The sequence below is a fragment of the Girardinichthys multiradiatus genome, chromosome 18, assembly GCF_021462225.1.
Source record: "Girardinichthys multiradiatus isolate DD_20200921_A chromosome 18, DD_fGirMul_XY1, whole genome shotgun sequence".
Lineage (NCBI taxonomy): Eukaryota > Metazoa > Chordata > Actinopteri > Cyprinodontiformes > Goodeidae > Girardinichthys > Girardinichthys multiradiatus.
In genome coordinates this window covers 39,513,173-39,534,234 of record NC_061810.1, presented here as the reverse complement: position 1 = coordinate 39,534,234, position 21,062 = coordinate 39,513,173, and the positions used below count along the sequence as shown (strand labels likewise).

The window sequence follows — 21,062 nt, the reverse complement described above, 5'->3', positions numbered from 1 at the left end:
AATTAGCTAGTCTTTATTTTTCTATGAAGTCATTATTGATGCAAAGTGTTTTACATATAATTGAGACATAACTGGATTCATAACGCTTAAGTATGTCTAATGTGGCTTTGAATTCTCTTAATGCATCAAAAATAATCCCTAGCAAAAAAAAAAAAAAGAAGGATTCCTAAAAGCATCCAAAGTTTTTACATTAAAAAATCTTATAGTTAAAACAGACAGAGAACTAATTTAGGCCAGTTAATTTATCTCCTAGCAGTAATTTGTAAAATTAGATGTCATAGCCAATTGCTCAGTACAGAAAAGAAAAAAAAAAGACAGTACTGATTTGTTTCCTAAAGGTAACCTAGGTCCAAATGACAGTTAAATAATAGCACAACAACTTGAGTCAAGGTCCTTCCTACTGATATTAAGCTGCAATTAGAAGACACAGTGTTGTAGTCAGCCATTTATGTGTCTTCATCCTTCCTCCTTTCTCTTTTCATGCTATCTTGTTCCTCTCTCCCACCACATCAGGGACGCTGCTCCAGGGAGAACTGCAAGTACCTGCACCCTCCTCCCCACCTAAAGACACAGCTGGAGATAAATGGAAGGAACAATTTAATCCAGCAGAAAAACATGGCCATGTTGGCCCAACAGATGCAGCTCGCTAACGCAATGATCCCCGGAGCACAGCTACAACCAATTGTGAGTAAAAGCATATTTCCATATCTTCAAAATTTGAAATATGTGGGAAAATAATTGCAAATTAAAAGAGTTGTTTTTATATGTGGCCAACAGAGTCAGCGTTCTTCATGTTTATTTTCTACAATGTGATTAAAGCAATCCCAGACATCTGAAGTTAAAAATGAGTGATTTAACTAATGAGCAAAACTAAGAGATCATTAAATCAACCAATGACCAGAGTCTTTTGTTTTTGTACCAGAGGACTCAACAATTGGATCAAACCCTGCTCATGTTTTGTAAATTCACTGAAAATGCTTCAAAATAGTGCAAAATAATGATAATAATAAACAGAATGGAACATTGAGATAATTGCCATCACACTGGTTTTGTGTTTTTGCGCTTTTTCCCCTGATTTTCCCTTTAATCGATTGTGTAAAGGGTCATTCAAAATACCTAAATAGAAATTCTATTAGAATTTCTTTACACACCAGGAACTGTTTTAAGGCCGAGAAATAAATTAGTGTTTGAATTTTGTTCTGGTGGATCATAATCAGGTTGTAGCTAGAGAGGCAAGAGAGAAAAAACACAAAACAAATTTGTAGAAAAATGATTAAAAAGTGCATTTTGTCAAACTGTTCATCAACTGATCAAAACTTTAAGACCGTGACCAAGTCCTTGACAATTTAGAAATGCCACCTATACAACACATATGTGCCACTGGAACAGATTTTACACAAATAGTTTGCAAACGTCACTGCCAGCAGATACAAATATTGCTTAATGTCCTATTGATGATATAATCCGCTGATCTGTTTGGACTGATGAAGAATGTCTCACCTCAGCATGCTAACTATTCAATAAAAAGTATTATGAGCACCATCATTCACAGCCAGATGTAATGGATCCCTATTACCTCATGCTTTGCACAGTTTCCAGAGTAAAATGAAAGCAATTGTTTTGACATAAAATATGGGAATGAGGACAATTATTGGGGCACAGCAAAAATAACAGTCAAGATGCACAGATAGAGGATGGAAATTACACACTCATAGGAAGGGAGGATGGAAAGGGGACGTCTAATGTCTGAAAAAGATGTCCACGCAGCTTTACCGTTTGTTCTCTTTACACACAAGCTCTTTTTTACTTCTCTTTGTAGGGCAGGTCTAAAGGTCTGCTGACATTCTATTGCCTTTGCTTTTCCTGCTTACCTGCCTTTACCTTGTCCCTTTATCTCTTCCTGCCGCTTTCACTTACCGCGTTTCTTCTTCTGCTGCTTCCTCCTCTGTCAGGCTGTCTTTTTCCTGCTTTGACTTTGGCTTTCTCAACATGACAAACAAAAAGGAAAGGCTTTGCAGTTCACATCAAAAAGTGGCAGGACACCAGTCATTTGGCACTGGTCTTTGAGGCCTCTGATATAAACCGTACTCGTACTCGTACTCGTACTCGTTCCGCTTATCCAGGACCGGATCGCGGGGCAGCAGACTCAGCAGAGACGCCCAGACGTCCCTCAACCCAGACATCTCCTCCAGCTCCTCCGGGTGGAGCCCAAGGCGTTCCCAGGCCAGCCGAGAGACATAGTCCCTCCAGTGTGTCCTGGGCCGTCTCCTGGGCCTCCTCCCGGTGGGACGTGCCTGGAACACCTCCCGAGGAAGGCGTATAGATGCCCGAGCCACCTCAACTGGCTCCTCTCGATGTGGAGGAGCAGCAGCTCTACTCCGAGCCCCTCCCGGATGGCCATGCTCCTCACCCTATCTCTAAGGGAGTGCCCGGCCACCCTACGGAGGAAGCTCATTTCAGCCGCTTGTATCCAGGATCTCTTTCTTTTGGTCATGACCCAAAGTTCATGGCCATAGGTGAGGGTAGGAACATAGACCGACTGGTAAATTGAGAGCTTTGTTTTTCGGCTCAGCTCTCTCTTCACCACAATGGAACGGCACAGTGCCCCCATTACTGCGGCAGCCGCACCGATCCGTCTGTCGATCTCCCGCTCCATTTTCCCCCCACTCGTGAACAAGACCCCGAGATACTTAAACTCCTCCAGGACCGGTGACAAAGGGCAGCCCTGCCGGAGTCCAACATACACCGGCAATGCGGACCAAACTCCTGCTCCACTCGTACAGGGACCGGATGGCCCCTAATAAAGGGCCCCCGATTCCATACTCCTGGAGCACCCCCCACAGGGCATCACGAGGGACACAGAATGGGACACAGAATGCCTTCTCCAGGTCCACAAAACACATGTGAACCGGTTGGGCAAACTCTCATGAACCCTCGAGCACCCTGTAGAGGGTATAGATCTGGTCTAGTGTTCCACGGCCGGGACGAAAACCACACTGCTCCTCCTGAAGCCGAGGTTCGACTATCGGTCGGACTCTCCTCTCCAATACCCTGGCGTAGGCCTTACCAGGGAGGCTGAGGAGTGTGATCCCCCTGTAGTTGGAACACACCCTCCGGTCCCCCTTCTTATGAAGGGGGACCACCACCCCAGTCTGCCAGTCCAGAGGCACTGTCCCCGTCCGCCACGCAATGATGAAGAGACGTGTCAACCATGACAGCCCAACAACATCCAGAGACTTGAGGTACTCAGGGCGGATCTCATCCACCCCCAAAGCCTTGCCGCCGCGGAGCTTTTTAACCACCTCGGTGACTTCAGCCTGGGTGATGAAAGAGTCCAACCCCGACTCCCCAGCCTCTGTTTCCACCATGGAATGCGTGATGGCAGGATTGAGGAGATCCTCGAAGTACTCCTTCCACCGCCCGATAATGTCCTCAGTTGAGGTCAGCAGCCTCCCACCCCCACTATAAACAGTGTTGGCGAAGCACTGCTTCCCCCTCCTGAGGCGCCAGACGGATTGCCAGAATCGCTTCGAGGCCAACCGGTAGTCCTTCTCCATGGCCTCACCAAAGTCCTCCCAGGCCCGAGTTTTTGCCACAGCCCGGGCCACAGCACGCTTGGCCTCACGGTACCCGTCAGCCGCCTCAGGAGTCCCATAAGCCAACCACAGCCGATAGGACTCCTTCTTCAGCTTGACAGCATCCCTTACTGCCGGTGTCCACCACCGGGTTTTGGGATTGCCGCCACGACAGGCACCGCAGACCTTACGGCCGCAGCTACGGGCCTCAGCATCGACAATAGATGTGGAGAACATGGTCCACTTGGACTCTATGTCTCCAACATCCCCCGGGATCTGGTCAAAGCTCTCCTGGAGGTGGGAGTTGAATACATCCCTGGCCGAGGGCTCCGCCAGGCGTTCCCAGCAGACCCTCACTATGCGCTTGGGCCTGCCAAATCTGTCTGGCTTTCTCCTCCTCCAGCAGATCCAACTCACCACCAGGTGGTAATCAGTGGACAGCTCAGCCCCTCTCTTCACCCGAGTGTCCAAAACATGCGGCCGAAGATCTGATGATACGACAACAAAGTCGATCATCGACCTCCTGCCTAGGGTGTCCTGGTGCCAAGTCCACTGATGGACACCCTTATGTTTGAACATGGTGTTCGTTATGGACAAACCGTGACTAGCACAGAAGTCCAATAACAAAACATCACTCGGATTCAGATCAAGGAGGTCATTCCTCCCGATCACGCCTCTCCAAGTGTCACTGTCGTTTCCCACGTGGGCGTTGAAGTCCCCCAGCAGAATAATGGAGTCCCCGGGAGGGGCACTATCCAGCACACCCGACAGGGACACCAAGAAGGCCGGGTATTCTGCACTACCGCTCGGCCCGTAGGCCGAGACGATAGTCAGAGACCTATCCCCAACCCGAAGGCGCGGGGATACGACCCTCTCATCCACTGGGGTAAACCCCAACACTGAGCTGCGGGGCAACTAGCAAACCCACACCAGCCCGCCGCCTCTCCCCACGGACAACTCCAGAGTAGAAGAGAGTCCAACCCCTCTCAAGGAGATAGGTTCCAGAGCCCACGCTGTGTGTGGAGGCGAGCCCGACTATTTATAGTCGATATCTCTCGACCTCCCGCACAAGCTCCGGTTCCTTCCCCCTCAGCGAGGTGACATTCCACGTCCCTAGAGCCAGCCTAAGCATCCGGGGATCGGGCCGCTGAGGTCTCCACCTTCGTCCGCCACCCAATCCTCTTTGCACCGGTCCCTCACGGTTCCCCCTGCAGATGGTGGGCCCACTGGGGGATGGCCTCGCGTCTCTCGTTCGGGCTTGGCCCGGTCGGGTCCCGCAAGGAGCAACCCGGCCACCAGGCGTTCTCGAGCGAGTCCCAACCCCAGGCCTGGCTCCAGGGTGGGACCCCTGCTCAGCCGTACCGGGCGACATCACGTGCCTCAATATTCTTGTCCTCATGAGGGATTCTTGAACCGCTCGTGGTCTGACCCATCACCTAGAGCCTGTTTGCCATGGGAGACCCTACCAGCCGCATTTAGGCTCCAGACAACATAGCCTCTAGGATCATTTGAGCACTCAAACCCCTCCATCACGTTAAGGTGGCAGTTCAAGGAGGGGCTGATCCTGATCTTAACTGTTCTGTTTTAATTCTGGCCATATATTTGAGGTCATAAAGTTATTTATCTTACCATCAACTATGACCAGTTTCTTTGACCCTGGTGAAGAAAAGCATCCCAAAGCATAATACTGCTACCAGAATGTTTCATTTTGGGGATATTAGGTTCATTGCTTTCTGTGACACAGCATTTCGAATGGAGCAATTTGTGTGCTACTTTATTTTGGTCAGACTCATAAAATCCCGATAAAATACATTGTAAATATATTGTGGTTATTCCCAAACAAAAAAATTGGTATATATTGACATCACTGCTATTTCAAGGCACTCAAATTCAAACAAATGTGATGAACATTCTGTATGTTTTTAATCATTTCTGTTTATATTTCTGTGTTATACTGTTGTTTAAAATTAGAACAAATTTCAAAATACAGTAAATCTTAGTGTTTTCAACTAAGCCAGAAGAAGCTTTAACATAACAAAAATTGAAATTTTCAGCTGCCAGAACCTGGAATAAATTTTACTGACAATAAGTTAACTGCACTGATATTTATTTTCAGCTGTCAATCAAATGTGTAGCTAAATTTCAAAATATTATGCATACCGAGTTTTCAGGTGGTAGCAGAACAGGCTGCATACAAATAATTTAAATAAACAAACATCACATTCAGTAATCAGAAACAAACCCTCAGGGATGAGGACAACAGCAAAACTGTTTTCTTCTAAAAGATAAATTGGGTCAAATGGAGGTATTTGGACTTTTTGTTTAAATTGGGTACATTGTGATTATTCCTACAGTCAGTGAGGAGCTAGACATGTCACTAGTTTGTTTTTAAAAATGGCCAAAGCTGCTTAGGAAAAGTTTTTTGCAAAATGTATTTGTTGTAACACTGATGCTTATTCCACCTTTTATAATGCAAAATAAAAGTACCTAGATATTAGGATGGCTGAAGTTATTGAAACAGTGCTAAAGAGTAACAGCAATTCTTTACTCAGGGCCAACACAGAATAAGCTTGGAAAGAAAACAGTACTCAGTTACAATTTTGAAATTGTTTAGTATATTTAACCACATTACTGTTCCAACACAGATGATAAGCAGAAAATATTTTGCGTGAAAAGATATTCATTACATCAGTACCACCCTCATACTTAGTTTAGTGGTTTTTAACTTGTCGTGCTGTAGAAAGAATCTGCAGTATCATATAAAAGATGCATTCCAAAAAAGGCCATAAGCGAGGTCATAGCTCCTTGCTGCATGACATCAGTGCATTATTAAAATCTCATGACTGTGAGCCTTTTGAGTGACATCATGTCTCTCCACTGCTCCAACCTTGAGTTGCAAATATCTGAAATGGATATCCTAGCACGTCTACCTATTAGGATTCTTTAGACATTCCTGAGCGGGGACCTAGAGGAATTAGATGGTTCAAAACATCATATCTGACTTTCTGAGAAAAACCAGAGCAACACGGAGGTTTTAAGAAGAATGTAGCTGTCCTGTTCTGGCTGCTGCTGCTTCTCTATTACTCACTGTGTCCTCCCAGCTGACAGTCTCAGTCTGGGTGCTGAGGTCAGAAACGTGCACGGAAAACTTTCAATGCTCTGTGTCTGCTTATATACGTCTTAGCCTCCCTCTCAGAATATTGCGAAAAAGAAATCTAAGGAGGATGTTTTCTCTATTACATTCCTGCACAGCACAAACAGCCAGAGCAGAGGAGCACCTCTCCCACCTCGCATGGATTCACAGCTTGAAATCCATCATTACCACTGCTTTTATGTGTGTGACTCTAGTATAGGAAGTCTATAATCAAAGACAGTTGGAGACATAACTTACCAACATAGGCTTCATTTGTCAGCTGCATGCAGCTATTAATTATTTACAATGTCATATATAGTGCAAATGTCTTCATACCCATTGCAACCACAAACGTCAATTTAATTTATTGGGACCTTGTCACAGACAAAACACAAAGTACTGCATAGTTGTGAAATGTAAGAAAATGATACATGGTTTTTAAACATTTTTAAAAATGAAAGTCCGAAATGTTTGGTGTGCATGTGTTTTAGGCCCGACGACTCAGTGCTTTGTGCTATTAGAGACTGAAATCTTAGGAAAATAGCTTAAGTCTTGTTAGATAGGATGGAGAGCAATCTATACACGTTAATTTGAGTCTAGTCACAATATCACCTTTGGATTCAGGTCTGCAATTTGATGGGGAGTATTTTTCAATCGCTTTCTTCTTGCCATCTTTCCATAAAAAGCCAAATTTGTGGAGTATACACGATAGTTGTCCTATCATCAGATTCATCCACCGGAGCTGTGGATCTCTGAAGCTCCTCCAGGCATACCACTGCCCTCTTAGTTTGCTTCTCTGATTGATGCTCTCCTTACTCCATCTATCAATTTAAGTGGATGGCCATGTCTTCGAACGTTTGCAGTTATGTCAAAGGTTTTCCATTTTCCGGTGATGGATTGAACAGTGGTCCAGGATAAAACTTGGGATATTGTTTTACAACCTGACTCAAACCTCTTTCTACTTTTTCTCTGACCTGCCTGGTGTGTCCCTTTGCTTACTGATGTTCTCTAACAAACTTAGACAGAACAGCTGGATTTATCCTCAGATTCATGCAGAAGCTGAGTCTTAGGCAGGTGGTAGAATTGGGGTTTGGAAAGGAGGCTGAAATGCAAATGCATACCACATGTTTCAGATTTTGAGTTTTTTTCTTTTTTGGGGGGAAAATCATGTTTTCTTTTCCATCCACTTCACAATAACGTGCTACTTTGTGTTTGCCTATTAAATAAAATCCAGATAAAATACATTACATTTTGTGGATGTAACAAAATGACTGTTTCTGGTTGATTTTGTTTAATTTTGTCAAACTTCTTCCTCTGCTCTGCAGCCCATGTTTTCAGTCACGCCCAGCCTTGCAACGAATGCCAATGCCGCTGCAGCAGCAGCCGCTGCGTTTAACCCCTACCTTGGCCCCGTGTCACCCGGCTTGATGCCCGCTGATATCTTGCCAAGTGCACCTGTGCTGGTCACCAGCAACCCCAGCGTCCCAGTACCTGCCGCTGCTGCTGCTGCTGCTGCACAGAAGCTCATGAGGACAGACAGACTGGAGGTGAGAAACAAATTCACGCATGTGAAAGAAAGATAAAAAGGAAAAAATAATATTTAATAAAAAATAAAAAAACAGATATTCCATGCTGTTGATTACACAGATGAAAGGGATTTGAATTATTACTTTGTCAGCTCCAAATCAGCCACAGATTAGGAAATAAATTAGCAAAGCTTCAGTACACGTTGCACACGTCAAGGATCTATTCGAAGCTGCAAACAAACTGGGCTTTGAAACATAGACTAATGCCTATTTGAATAATAAAGGCATGAGTTGGAAAGTTTTGCCTCAACAATTTTTTTATAGACTTTAATTATGTATCTTGTTCACAATTTCTGTCACAGTAACTACACATTATTACCATAACTCAGTCATTGCCAAGAAAGCAAAGGCAAAAAGACACTAATGAGATTATCTCTCAATAAACATGATGCTTGTTGATCCTATTAACAGGCAGCAGACAGCATTGCTTGGCAAAATCTCGAGTAGTTTTGCACAAAAGGTGTATTTCTATATTTAAAAGCTTCCCTTCTATGAAAACAATTAGTCATTTGAAACCTGATGAGTGCCCCTCCCCTCGCTCACTAATTGGACAGTAAGTCAATCTCATCCATTATGTAGCTGCACTCGGGAAACACTTGCAGCAGAATAATGGGGAAATCGTTGGAGGCAGGCAGGAGGCGTGTGAGAACGCTAGGAAGCTTGCATTTGAGTTGTAATACTTGGTAGCTGGGTAATTAATGGGGGCGAGGCAGAGTAAGTCACTGGATGTGGTGAATGAGCGGACGACATGCAGCGTGAGTGAATGGGTCAATGATGGGAAGACAAATGGAGCGGGCGATTGGAAATCAATTCGTAGACCTGTTGTGGTCATCAGAGGAGGGTTGGAGGTAAACATAGACAAAGGAACAAAGGAAATGGCAAAGACTGGATTTCATAGACCAAGGAGTGATTAAGCTTAATTGCAGACAAAACGTTGTTGTCAGTGGAGGTACATGTATGTCTTTATTTAAAATGGGGACTTAAACTGTTTTCTGTAGAAGTTACAATTAAAGCAAGTAGACAGGCAAAGATTGTCAACTACATTACCTTGCTAAAGTATGCATACCCCTTGTACCTTTTCAAATTTTGCCCTTACTAGCAGCCACATATGAATGTATTTTATCAGGATCCTTTGTTTGAATGCCAGTGCAAAGTAGAACATAATCATAAATTAGAAGGAAAATAATGCATTTTATTTTATTTGTTTTTTCCAAACAGAATTGTGGCATGCATTCATATTCAATGCCCTTTACTCTGATAGCTCTAAATAAAATCTAATGCAACCAAATCCCTCAATAAGTCACAGAGTCTACCTGTGTGCCGTCTAATTTCAGTATAAATGTTGTGAGTACAGACTCAGGGGTTTGTTAGAGAACATTAGTGAATATACAGAATCATGAAGACCGAGGAACACAGCAGGGATAAAGCTGTGGAAAAGTTCAAAGCAGGATTAAGTTATAAAACAGTATCCCAAGGAGCCAAGAGACCCATGGTGATTCTTGTGGGGCTGCAGCGATTCACCACTCAGATGAGAGAATTGTTGACAGGGTAACATTTTTTTTAGTTCTCCACAAATCTGGGCTTTATGAAAACACGTAAAGAAGAAAGCCATTATTGAAAGACAGTCTTAAAAAGATCTAATAAAAATTTTGCTGCATGCCATGTAGTGGACACAGCAAACAAATTGAAAGAGCTGCTTTTGTCAGATGAGATCAAAACTGAACTTTTTAGATCTATGTGTGGCAGGAAATGGCATTCTGAAAAACCATAAAACAGGGTGTTGGCGGCATCAGGCTATGGGGATACATTTGTTTGTAAAAAGAAAAAAGATAATGTATCCTATTTTTTCCACTTCCTTGTGTTAACTATCACAATAAACCAAGTAAAATGCATTGAAGTTTGTGGCTGTCATGTGTCAAAATGTATGACTTCATTGGATATTAAAACGTTTGCTCTGTATTTATGAGTTAATAATACAATGTTTATCTCAAATAAAAAATGCCTCTTTCTGTACCTTTAGAGCAAGATTTCTTAGAAATATCTGAGAGAGACTTATCTTCCATATTTTAGTTTCTAGTGTATGTCATTTAAAATAAACACAGCTAGAATTCTGTGGAAAGACACTCATACCAATCAGTAGTTAAATCATTGTGGCTGACAGAAGGTCCAATTTTAGAAAACAATCCTGCAGACTGTTTTGCTAAGAAATATTTCTTTGCCATCTCTCAGACTCTCAAACTCTTCCTAATCTGCTTCACTACATCAACAGCTCAATATGCATTAAATCATTTGTTCCTTACCTGCAGCCCTGGTGATGCAAATGTCCCAGAGGGACAATTACCATGGGGGCAAAAATATGATTAAGAGGCCCTTTGTGTGTTTGTCAAGTGAATTAGTTTTTCTGATTTAACTCCTGGTAATGCATGACTGTAAGGAGAAGTTCATCAGTTCACACCTGCTGCCCCTGAATGCCTGATCTGTTATCATTCAGTCCTCTCTTGCCTTCTGATTTTTTTCAGCAACACCTCTGTTTCCTCACTTGCCATCTGTCAGTCCCTTACTCTTTATTCATCAGCCCTGCTAATATCTTCTGTTCTCTCTCCCTCCCTCACCTGCTCCACCAACATCTGCCCAACAACAAGGCAATCTCTCTTTAAAAGAAAAACAAGCCAAAAAAACTATAGCAAAGGTAGGAGAAATAATACGTATGTAATGTCAGTCTTTAATTTCAGTCAGTGTTGGTAAATAAGTGGCTGTCATGTCAGAGTTGATTTCTAGATAACAGACTTGTAAAGATGCCTCGTTCCGTCACAGGACCTCAGGTCAGTTTAGCCCACTATAAAAGTATTTCTTATTCTGTGAGCATAAATGTTTAAAATGCAGTTCAGAAAAACAGTCAGATATATGAGGTTATTTCCCTCCTTTTCTGGGGTCAAAATTTGTTTTGAGTCATCAAAAAAATGTTTATTTGTGAGTACCCAGCTTGTGTGTGTCTCTGTGTTATTTATTATGTATATTCAGGTGATTGCGTCAGTTAAAACCTCCCCTGAGGGTAACCAGCCTCATATTTCCCATGGGCCTCACTTAAGCCAGTAAATTTCATATTGAAGCAATTACGTCCCTCCTTACTTTCCTGTGAGGTGATGGAGATGCTGCCTCCTTCTGTCCGTCTTGGGAACAACAACAAAAATGCTCATTTGAATAATGAATTAAAGTTGTGTGACTGGTGAAACTGTGAACGCTCTTCAAACTATGTGCAACTTATCAAGCTTTTCACAGAGATTGGGTGGCTTTGGGTTGTCAAATGCTGAAGTAACTGAAAAGATTAAGTCCATAATCTAATGTACAGTATATGGCCAAAGTATTTATAGCAGTTGAACTTTTTCATATTTTGTCCTATTACCACCAAAAACCAAAGTATTTTATTTGGATTGCATAGGCAAAGTAAAATGTTTATTTTTTATTTTTTTAATGAATGTAATCTAAATCCTGCATTCTCAGTCAGCCCCCATTACTCTGACATCTCTGAATAAATGCCTTGCCTGTATGTAATTTAATCTCTGTATAACTCTGGCTGTTTATAAAGGCCTTGGAGGTTTGCTAGAAAACTTTAGAGAACAGTCAGCATCATGAAGAGCAAAAACACACCAGAGAAGTCAGGGATGAAGTTGTAAAGATGTTTAAAGAAGGGTTAGATTAAAAGCAATAACCCAAGATTTGAACATCACGCAGAGCACAGTTTAATCTGTTATCTGAAAATGGATAGAGTATGGCACAGCAGCAAAGCCACCAGGAAATGGCCGTCCAGATAAACTTGGAGGTCAGCAAGGATACATCTAATGAAGAAGCAAACGAGAAGCCAATGGTGACTTTACTTTTACTTTTAAAATTTTACTTTTGCTCTATACATGCAGAATTCTATGCATTGCAAAAATATTTTGTGTATTCAGGGTGATAAAAATCATAACACTGAACACACCATTCACACAGTGGAACGTGGTGATGGTAGAATCATGCTGTGGGGATGCTGTTCTGCAACAGGGACAGGTAAGCTGGTCAAATTGAGTGGACAAATGTTGGAGCTAAAAATAGGAAAATTCTGGAAGATACTACAAAAGACAAAAGTCAGACAGTACAAAAGACTTGAGACTGAAGAGTGGTCCACCTTCCTGCAGGAAAAAGACCCTGAACAAACACCCAGAGGTACAATGAAATGGTTTAGATCAAACCATATTTAGGTTAGAATATATCTTAGAATATGTTAGAAAGATTAAGTCATAAATCCAAATAAAAATCTGTTGCTGAACTTAATTTTTTTAAGGTTTTGTGGCACTAGTGGCCTTTATTTTGTAAGTTGACTGACAGGAAATGGGGTGGAGAGAGAGAGGGGAAGACAAGCAGCAAAGGTTAATGGGCCAGGACTCAAACCTGTGGCAGCTGGGTTGAGGGCTGTTGCCTCGTGCATCGGTCGCGTGCTTTAACTCCTGCACTACCGCCGCGCCTCTGAACTACACACACATTCCATCCAATCTGAATGGACAAAAACTTTACTTTCTAAAAAACTTAGACACACCACAGAAGACTTGCTGCCCTAATTGTAGCAAGGGGAGGTTCTACATAGCATTGACTGAAGTGGGGCAAATACTGAAGCCAGTCATGCTTTTTAGATTTTATTTTATTTGTTTTTGAAAACCATAGACACTTTTCCTTCCGTTTCACAATTCTTTTCTACTTTGTGTTGGTCTATCACATAAAACTCCAATAAAATAAATTGTAGGTTGTGGTTATTAAATAACAAAATATGAAGAAGCTCAAGGTCCACGAGTCATTTGGCAAGGTACTGTAAAGGAACAGCACCTTCCTAATTTCTCTGTTGTCATGTCTTTATGTGCATCTATGGATCCAAGGTTGTAACATGCTTACTGTTCTATTTGTTACTCAGGTATGCCGGGAATACCAGCGAGGTAACTGCATGCGAGGGGAGAACGATTGCCGCTTTGCCCATCCGGCAGATAGCACTATGATTGACACCAATGACAACACAGTTACTGTGTGCATGGACTACATAAAGGGCCGCTGCTCAAGGGAGAAGTGCAAATACTTTCACCCTCCGGCTCACCTACAGGCCAAAATCAAAGCTGCCCAACATCAAGTCAACCAGGCTGCGGCTGCTGCAGCCTTGGTAGGTATCTGTCCAAAAAAGTACTCCACTAAGACTCCAAAAAGCAAAGAAATATTTGAAACAGTTCAATTGTTCCAAAATCTTTTACATATGCAGTTACTTATATGCAAAGGAAGCCTTTTCTATCCTACTCATTTAAATCTCCAATACATCTGCTGGATGCAACTATAACTCACAATGCAACAAAATATACATAGTGTATGTGTGCTTACATGGCTGTTTTAGTATGTGACTGAGCCTTCTGCTCCTCTTTTTGCTCACCCTTGTTTTGCTGCTTCGTTAGTTGTGTATTTTGCTGTTCACAGTCAATAGTTAGCTTGTGCTAAATTTTTGCTGAGAAGACAACTGTGTAGAGACCACTGTTCAGTTTAATGTTGTTTCTGCAATGCAGAGATCACTCTCTCTAGGGACACAGAAAGGTTTTGCTTAGCTAAGTGCTGTAGATGATATAGTGCAGGTAATCCAGAAAGGAGAATTAGCGTCACCTAAATCAGCCTTTCATACTGAGATGTTTCCCTATAACTAAAGATAATATTTACCTACTTGTATTCTGTAAATATAGAGGAAGAATACAGGTACATCTAAAAATTAGAATACCATGAAAAGTTCAATATTATCTGTCACTGATTTCAGAAAGTAAAACTCATATTTTATAGATTGTTACACATAAAGTGAAATATTTCAAGCTTTTATTTCTTGTAATTTTAATCATTATGGCTTACATATGATGAAAAACCAAAATTCATTGTCTTAGAAATTTAGAATAGCACATGTTTAAAAAAAACATTTTGAATGCCTAAATGTTATACAATGGCCATATTATGGCCTACACAATCATGGGAAAAACTGCTGACTTGACAGATGTCTAGACATGACATTCTCCACAACGAGAGTAAACCACAAAATGTCATTGCAAAAAGAAGCCGCTTGTTCACAGAGTGCTGTGTCCCAACATGTTCATAGGAAGATGAATGGAAGGAAATGTGTGGTAGGAAAAGGTGCCCCAGCATCAGTGAAAACTGCAGCCTTGAGAAGATTGCTACACAAAATCCATTTAACAATTTGTGGGAGCTTGACAAGGTTTGGAGTGAGGCTGGAGTCAGCACACCTTAGTCTTGTAGAGATAAGATTCCACTGTGCTATGCACAGATGAATCTTACACATGGGCTACAAATGTTGCCTTCTTCGTAAGAAATAATCATTTCAATCTCTTTTCCCTGGCCTTTGATGGATTATGATAGGCTAAATTGTTCTTAAAAATCTTAGCTCTTCTCTGTTTTATTTATTTTTATTACAGTTTTATTCTATTTGGTATTTTTTGATTATTGGTGTAAGGGTGAAGCACTTTCGTCAACTGCTGCTGTTTTCAGATGTGCTATATAAATAAAATTGATATTGACATAGAAATGAACACACTTTTCAAAAGCCTGATATTTTTGTTTAAACTATCTTTTTTATTGATCCTACTTTATATTCTGATTTTTTCAAACACTGAATTTTGGGTTTTCATTATCTGTAAGCCAAATATTTTTGTGCAATGAATTTATATACAGGTCCTTCTCAAAATATAAGCATATTGTGATAAAGTTCATTATTTTCCATAATGTAATGATGAAAATTTAACATTCATATATTTTAGATTCATTGCACACTAACTGAAATATTTCAGGTCTTTTATTGTCTTAATATGGATGATTTTGGCATACAGCTCATGAAAATCCAAAATTCCTATCTCACAAAATTAGCATATTTCATCCGACCAATACAAGAAAAGTGTTTTTAATACAAAAAACGTCAACCTTCAAATAATCATGTACAGTTATGCACTCAATACTTGGTCGGGAATCCTTTTGCAGAAATGACTGCTTCAATGCGGCGTGGCATGGAGGCAATCAGCCTGTGGCACTGCTGAGGTCTTATGGAGGCCCAGGATGCTTCGATAGCGGCCTTTAGCTCATCCAGAGTGTTGGGTCTTGAGTCTCTCAACGTTCTCTTCACAATATCCCACAGATTCTCTATGGGGTTCAGGTCAGGAGAGTTGGCAGGCCAATTGAGCACAGTGATACCATGGTCAGTAAACCATTTACCAGTGGTTTTGGCACTGTGAGCAGGTGCCAGGTCGTGCTGAAAAATGAAATCTTCATCTCCATAAAGCTTTTTAGCAGATGGAAGCATGAAGTGCTCCAAACTCTCCTGATAGATAGCTGCATTGACCCTGCCCTTGATAAAACACAGTGGACCAACACCAGCAGCTGACACGGCACCCCAGACCGTCACTGACTGTGGGTACTTGACACTGGACTTCTGGCATTTTGGCATTTCCTTCTCCCCAGTCTTCCTCCAGACTCTGGCACCTTGATTTCCAAATGACATGCAGAATTTGCTTTCATCCGAAAAAAGTACTTTGGACCACTGAGCAACAGTCCAGTGCTGCTTCTCTGTAGCCCAGGTCAGGCGCTTCTGCCGCTGTTTCTGGTTCAAAAGTAGCTTGACCTGGGGAATGCGGCACCTGTAGCCCATTTCCTGCACACGCCTGTGCACGGTGGCTCTGGATGTTTCTACTCCAGACTCAGTCCACTGCTTCCGCAGGTCCCCCAAGGTCTGGAATCGGCCCTTCTCCACAATCTTCCTCAGGGTCCAGTCACCTCTTCTCGTTGTGCAGCGTTTTCTGCCACACGTTTTCCTTCCCACAGACTTCCCACTGAGGTGCCTTGATACAGCACTCTGGGAACAGCCTATTCGTTCATAAATTTCTTTCTGTGTCTTACCCTCTTACTTGAGGGTGTCAATAGTGGCCTTCTGGACAGCAGTCAGGTCGGCAGTCTTACCCATGATTGGGGTTTTGAGTGATGAACCAGGCTGGGAGTTTTAAAAGCCTCAGGAATCTTTTGCAGGTGTTTAGAGTTAACTCGTTGATTCAGATGATTAGGTTCATAGCTCGTTTAGAGACCCTTTTAATGATATGCTAATTTTGTGAGATAGGAATTTTGGGTTTTCATGAACTGTATGCCAAAATCATCCGTATTAAGACAATAAAAGACCTGAAATATTTCAGTTAGTGTGCAATGAATCTAAAATATATGAATGTTAAATTTTCATCATGACATTATGGAAAATAATGAACTTTATCACAATATGCTAATATTTTGAGAAGGACCTGTATATGAAATACAAAATATTGAAGATCTACATATCTTATTGTTGTCTCTTTGCATTCTAAATTGTTACTGGATTAATTATCTAAAATCCTCCTAAAATTATAGGAGCAACCTATATTACAGCAACCTAATGTTTTAATTAGGTCTTAGATTTAAACAAGAGGTTTATTCTATATCCCTATTAAGTATTTATGCTAAAAGTAAATTCAAGAGAGTCAATTCAGACAAACAAAACACCAATATGGTTGCAGTTTATGTAAAGCAATCATGTGAAAATCCACAGATTTCTTAAATTTGCCTGTACATGCTCATCCATAGGCTATAGTGGCACAATCGGCTTTAATACATTGCAATAAATGAAATGTTCACCTCATCTGCAGATATAATGCAAGACTGTAAAAGCTGACCAAAGTTTGCATCCATTTACACTTTACACAAGATGTGTAAAAAGACTAAAACTATCTCACACTGAAACATTTAGAAAAATCCCACCTTTAAGTGCAGAAAATCCTGCATTAAAAAATAGTTGTTTGACAAACTTACCGGTGTTCTGTGATGGACTGGAGACCTGTCCTGGTTGTACCCGCAGAGATAGGCACCAGCGCCCCCCCATGACCCCTCAAGGATAAGCGGGTATAGACAATGCATAGATGAAGAGAAACTCGCTGGTGCCATTATTATTGGCACTCCTAAGAATTCCATTGAAATAATTGTTACTTAAGTATTTTTGTAAGTTTTACTTCATGTTTTTAGGTTGACCAGAATATCAAAAAAGTTAAGTATTATATAACTTTCTGTTCCTTCAATTTGACATAACACTGAGAGCTATTCATCTTAACCACTCTTTAAACCTGTTTAGCGGGTTAATTAAAAGAAACACTGTTGGTAGACAGTAAGGCAAAACATAATACTTAGTTTATTGTTCAACAAAATTAAATGAACTGCCAGTTACTTTCCACACTGGTATCTAAACCTAATGCTGCAACATCTTAGCTAAAACAATGATCTGTGATCAGAGCTGGAAGCCTTGGCTTTGAGGGATAAGTGATTTTGAGGCTTAAACAGATAACTATTGACTCTTGCTCCTGAAAGTCCAGTCAATGGGCTTCAGCCACTGAACTTCAAATACTATCATCGGAATATGTTGTAGATGAAGCTGCAATGATATTGATTAATTATTTCATTTATCCATTCATTTAACTAAAAAAATGGTCAGCTAATCCTCCTCTCTGGAGCAGAACACCTTTTTAGCTGCAGTTTCTAAGCATGAATTTTCTTCTAACAGTAAAAAGGCCTGTGTTCATTTCAGTAACCCTATGTGCATGCCATAGTCTTGTAAGTGGTATATATTGCATTCCAATGATTTGTTTATTTATTTATTTTTTGTTTTGTTTTCCAACCCACACTGCACTGCTGTCCCCCATGATGCACCTCCGCTTGCTGGTTTATATTATTGCGCTTGAATCCCATTGGCCCATTACCACGTCATGTGCTCGCTGCCTGCTAATTAAGAGTCAGTCGGCTGTCAAATCACTGAAGCGGCCCCTCGATGCAACTTTTGACCTGGTACTATGACCTTTCACCTTTTAGCTTGGCATGTAGCCATGGTGTTAAACATATAAATTTAGACTTGGTAATTAACTAAGGAAACTATGGGGACACCGAGGGTGATGAACTGATTTGGCACCTTAATTCAGTCTCCAGAAAACTCTTGCATTTGAGTAATTGTTTAAAATATCAGAATCTTTTATTGACATGGAAAACCTCAGTTCACCGCCTTTTGGAGTATCTTCAGTTACTGTTATATTATAAATAACAGTAACTGAATATTAGTGTCTTGTTAGTCTTTGCATGTTGATGTTACTTCTAATTTTGCATGGGTAATTGTTGAAGAGATGTCAAAACAATATTAACATGTCCATTATGATTACCATGGAGTCCCCATGGAAACTAGCTCTAACTATATCATTACTCTTGCCTGACCAACAATTAGAACAATATCTCTATAATATCACTATACATTTATTCTCTTTACAGAAATTGCTTTTTCATTTCCTTTAAATAGGCTATTTAAATTTTTTAGCATTATTTATTTTGTTATGTTTATTGATTGTTTTTCTGGTCTATTTGGAAAGCACCACATTCTGTGCTGATCTGATAGCTGTAGCCATCTGCTAATTTCTTTTATTTATATTAGCTGTAGTAAAAGGAAACTTTACTTTCTAATGGAATTCTTTCTTTTCTGTCATCTGACTGTCACTGCCACCATTCTTTGTTTTCTCTTACTCCCATCCCTTTTATTTTGCCGTTGTCCCCCTTATCAGGGGCTCCCTACTGTCTTGCCTCCTTTACCAAAGAGACCTGCACTTGAAAAAGCCAACGGTGCCAACACTATGTTCAATGCTGGCGTTTTCCAGTACCAACAGGCCCTGGCCAACATGCAGTTTCAGCAGCAGGCTGCCTTCATACCATCAGGTAAGGCCTTGGTTCTCTTTTATTATGCAAATGTTGTCATTATACTGGCTCCTTAATTACTCTTGGATTTATGCTTTGGCGTCACCAAAGAATGGCTGAAAGTGTGTTTTTATGTATTAATGACTCGATAAAAAACTTGCATGGTCTTTATTGCATGCAGTGCTTCAGTCAAATATTCATACCAATTGAACTGTTTCACTTTTTGTCCTATAACAATAAGAAACTTCAATGTGTTTTTCTGAGATTGCACCATATCTGATAGACCAACACAAAGTAGTGTATTATTGTGAAGTGGAATGAAATTCAGACAAAAACTTTGCAATAAAAAAACAGAAATGAGTGGTGTGTATTTGCATTCACTGCACTGAGACAATACTACCATTTGCTGCAGTAACAGCTGGAAGTCTTTTGGGGTATGACTCGTTCAGCTTTGTAAATCTAGACTGAGCTTTTTGCCCATTTTTCTTTGTAATACAGCATGAGTTCAGTCAGGTTGAACAAAGAGAGTTGTGGCAGATTCCAGTCAGGACTTTGCCTGGACCATTCTGACATATCAATAAAGTTGATCTAAACCCTCTAATTGTTGCTGTGGCTGTTTGTTTAGCATAAATGTCCTGTTGGAAGGTGAATCTTAACCATAGAGTCAAGTTTTTTTGCAGCCTCTAACGGACTTTCTTTAAGGAATTTAGCACCATCCATCTTTGGCCTTTCTCACTGCCTCTGTAGAAAAGCATTCCCACAGCATGATGCTGCCACCATGAGCATCATGTTTTACTGGAGGGATGGTATGTTCAGAGGGATGTGCAGTGTTTGTTTTCTATCACACGTAGAATTTTGCTTATAGGTTAAAATGGGAGTTTATATGTATTTTATATACTTATGTTTATGTGAATTTTGGAATTTAAAGATTGCTTCTGGCAGGTAGCTTTCTTTCAATAGTAGCTTTCTTCTTAACACCTTTTCATAAAGGTAAGATTTGAGGATTGTCTAACAAATCGCTGTCCTGTCATAAATTTTTCCACCTGAGCTGTGGATCTCTGCAGCTCCTCCAGAGTTATTGTGAGTGTCTTGGCTGTTTACTCCAGTTTAAGTGGACAGCCATGTTTTCTCTTGATCGGTTTGCAGTTTTGCCATACTGATTCTGTCGTGGGGTAATGGACTGAACAGTGCTCTGTGAGATGTTCAAATGGCTGCCTGTGTGTTCCTTAGTGATGCTGTTTGTTCACTAATGTTTTCCTACAAGCATCTACGGCCTTTATAAAGAAGTTGTATTTATACACTACTATGATCAAATACAGAGAGACTCTATTTGTGAATTAGGTGTGGTTGGGTGTACTGGGTGTTATTTGGGGGTATAAGAGTAAACAGGGCTGAATGCAAATGGATGGCACACTTTTAGATTTTTATTTGTAAGAACGTTTGAAAAACATGGATTATTTTTCTTCCACTTCACAGTTATGCACTACTTTGTGTTGGTTTACCAAATAAAGTCTCAGTGAAATACATTAAAGTTTGTGGTTGTTACATGACAAAGTTGGAATAACTTAAAGGGTATGAATACCTTCGCAAGGCACTGTGTAGGCACAGCAGGAATTGAGGTTTGGTGGCAGAATGACAAACATGTTTTTGTGTTTTTTTGCACAACCAACCATTAGATATATCATCTTCTCTAAAAATTGTTTGTTGTTTAAAAGAAAGGTCCTGCAACCTCAACAATCTTCAACCATCATTTAATTAGGCTATAAAATTGACTTCTAGCCTAGTTAACCAGATCTAAACATCTGACAGGATGAAGGATACATCCTCTGCCAACAGAGTGAGCATTACTCCTCTGGTGAATCCATATATGTAGTGTGATCAAACACACACACACACACACACACACACACACGGACAGCTTATTTGAAGTGTACTTCTTTAGGCATTGCAGAGTCATCTTACAGTGTGGCCAGT

General features: G+C 41.0%; 1 protein-coding gene across 6 annotated transcripts in view; it reads left to right on the top strand.

The window, feature by feature from the left end:
* The window catches only part of LOC124883754 (muscleblind-like protein 1), a 105,902-nt gene that overhangs the window by 73,913 nt on the left and 10,927 nt on the right, over positions 1-21,062 (top strand). For 3 of the 6 annotated variants that reach the window (XM_047391033.1, XM_047391034.1, XM_047391032.1), the window contains exons 3-7: positions 514-684; positions 8,034-8,255; positions 13,237-13,476; positions 18,147-18,200; positions 18,959-19,109. In XM_047391033.1, coding sequence (XP_047246989.1) covers positions 514-684; positions 8,034-8,255; positions 13,237-13,476; positions 18,147-18,200; positions 18,959-19,109 — 838 coding nt within the window. The remainder of the gene's footprint in view (positions 1-513; positions 685-8,033; positions 8,256-13,236; positions 13,477-18,146; positions 18,201-18,958; positions 19,110-21,062) is intronic. The other 3 variants (XM_047391037.1, XM_047391035.1, XM_047391036.1) reach the window with 2 other exon arrangements.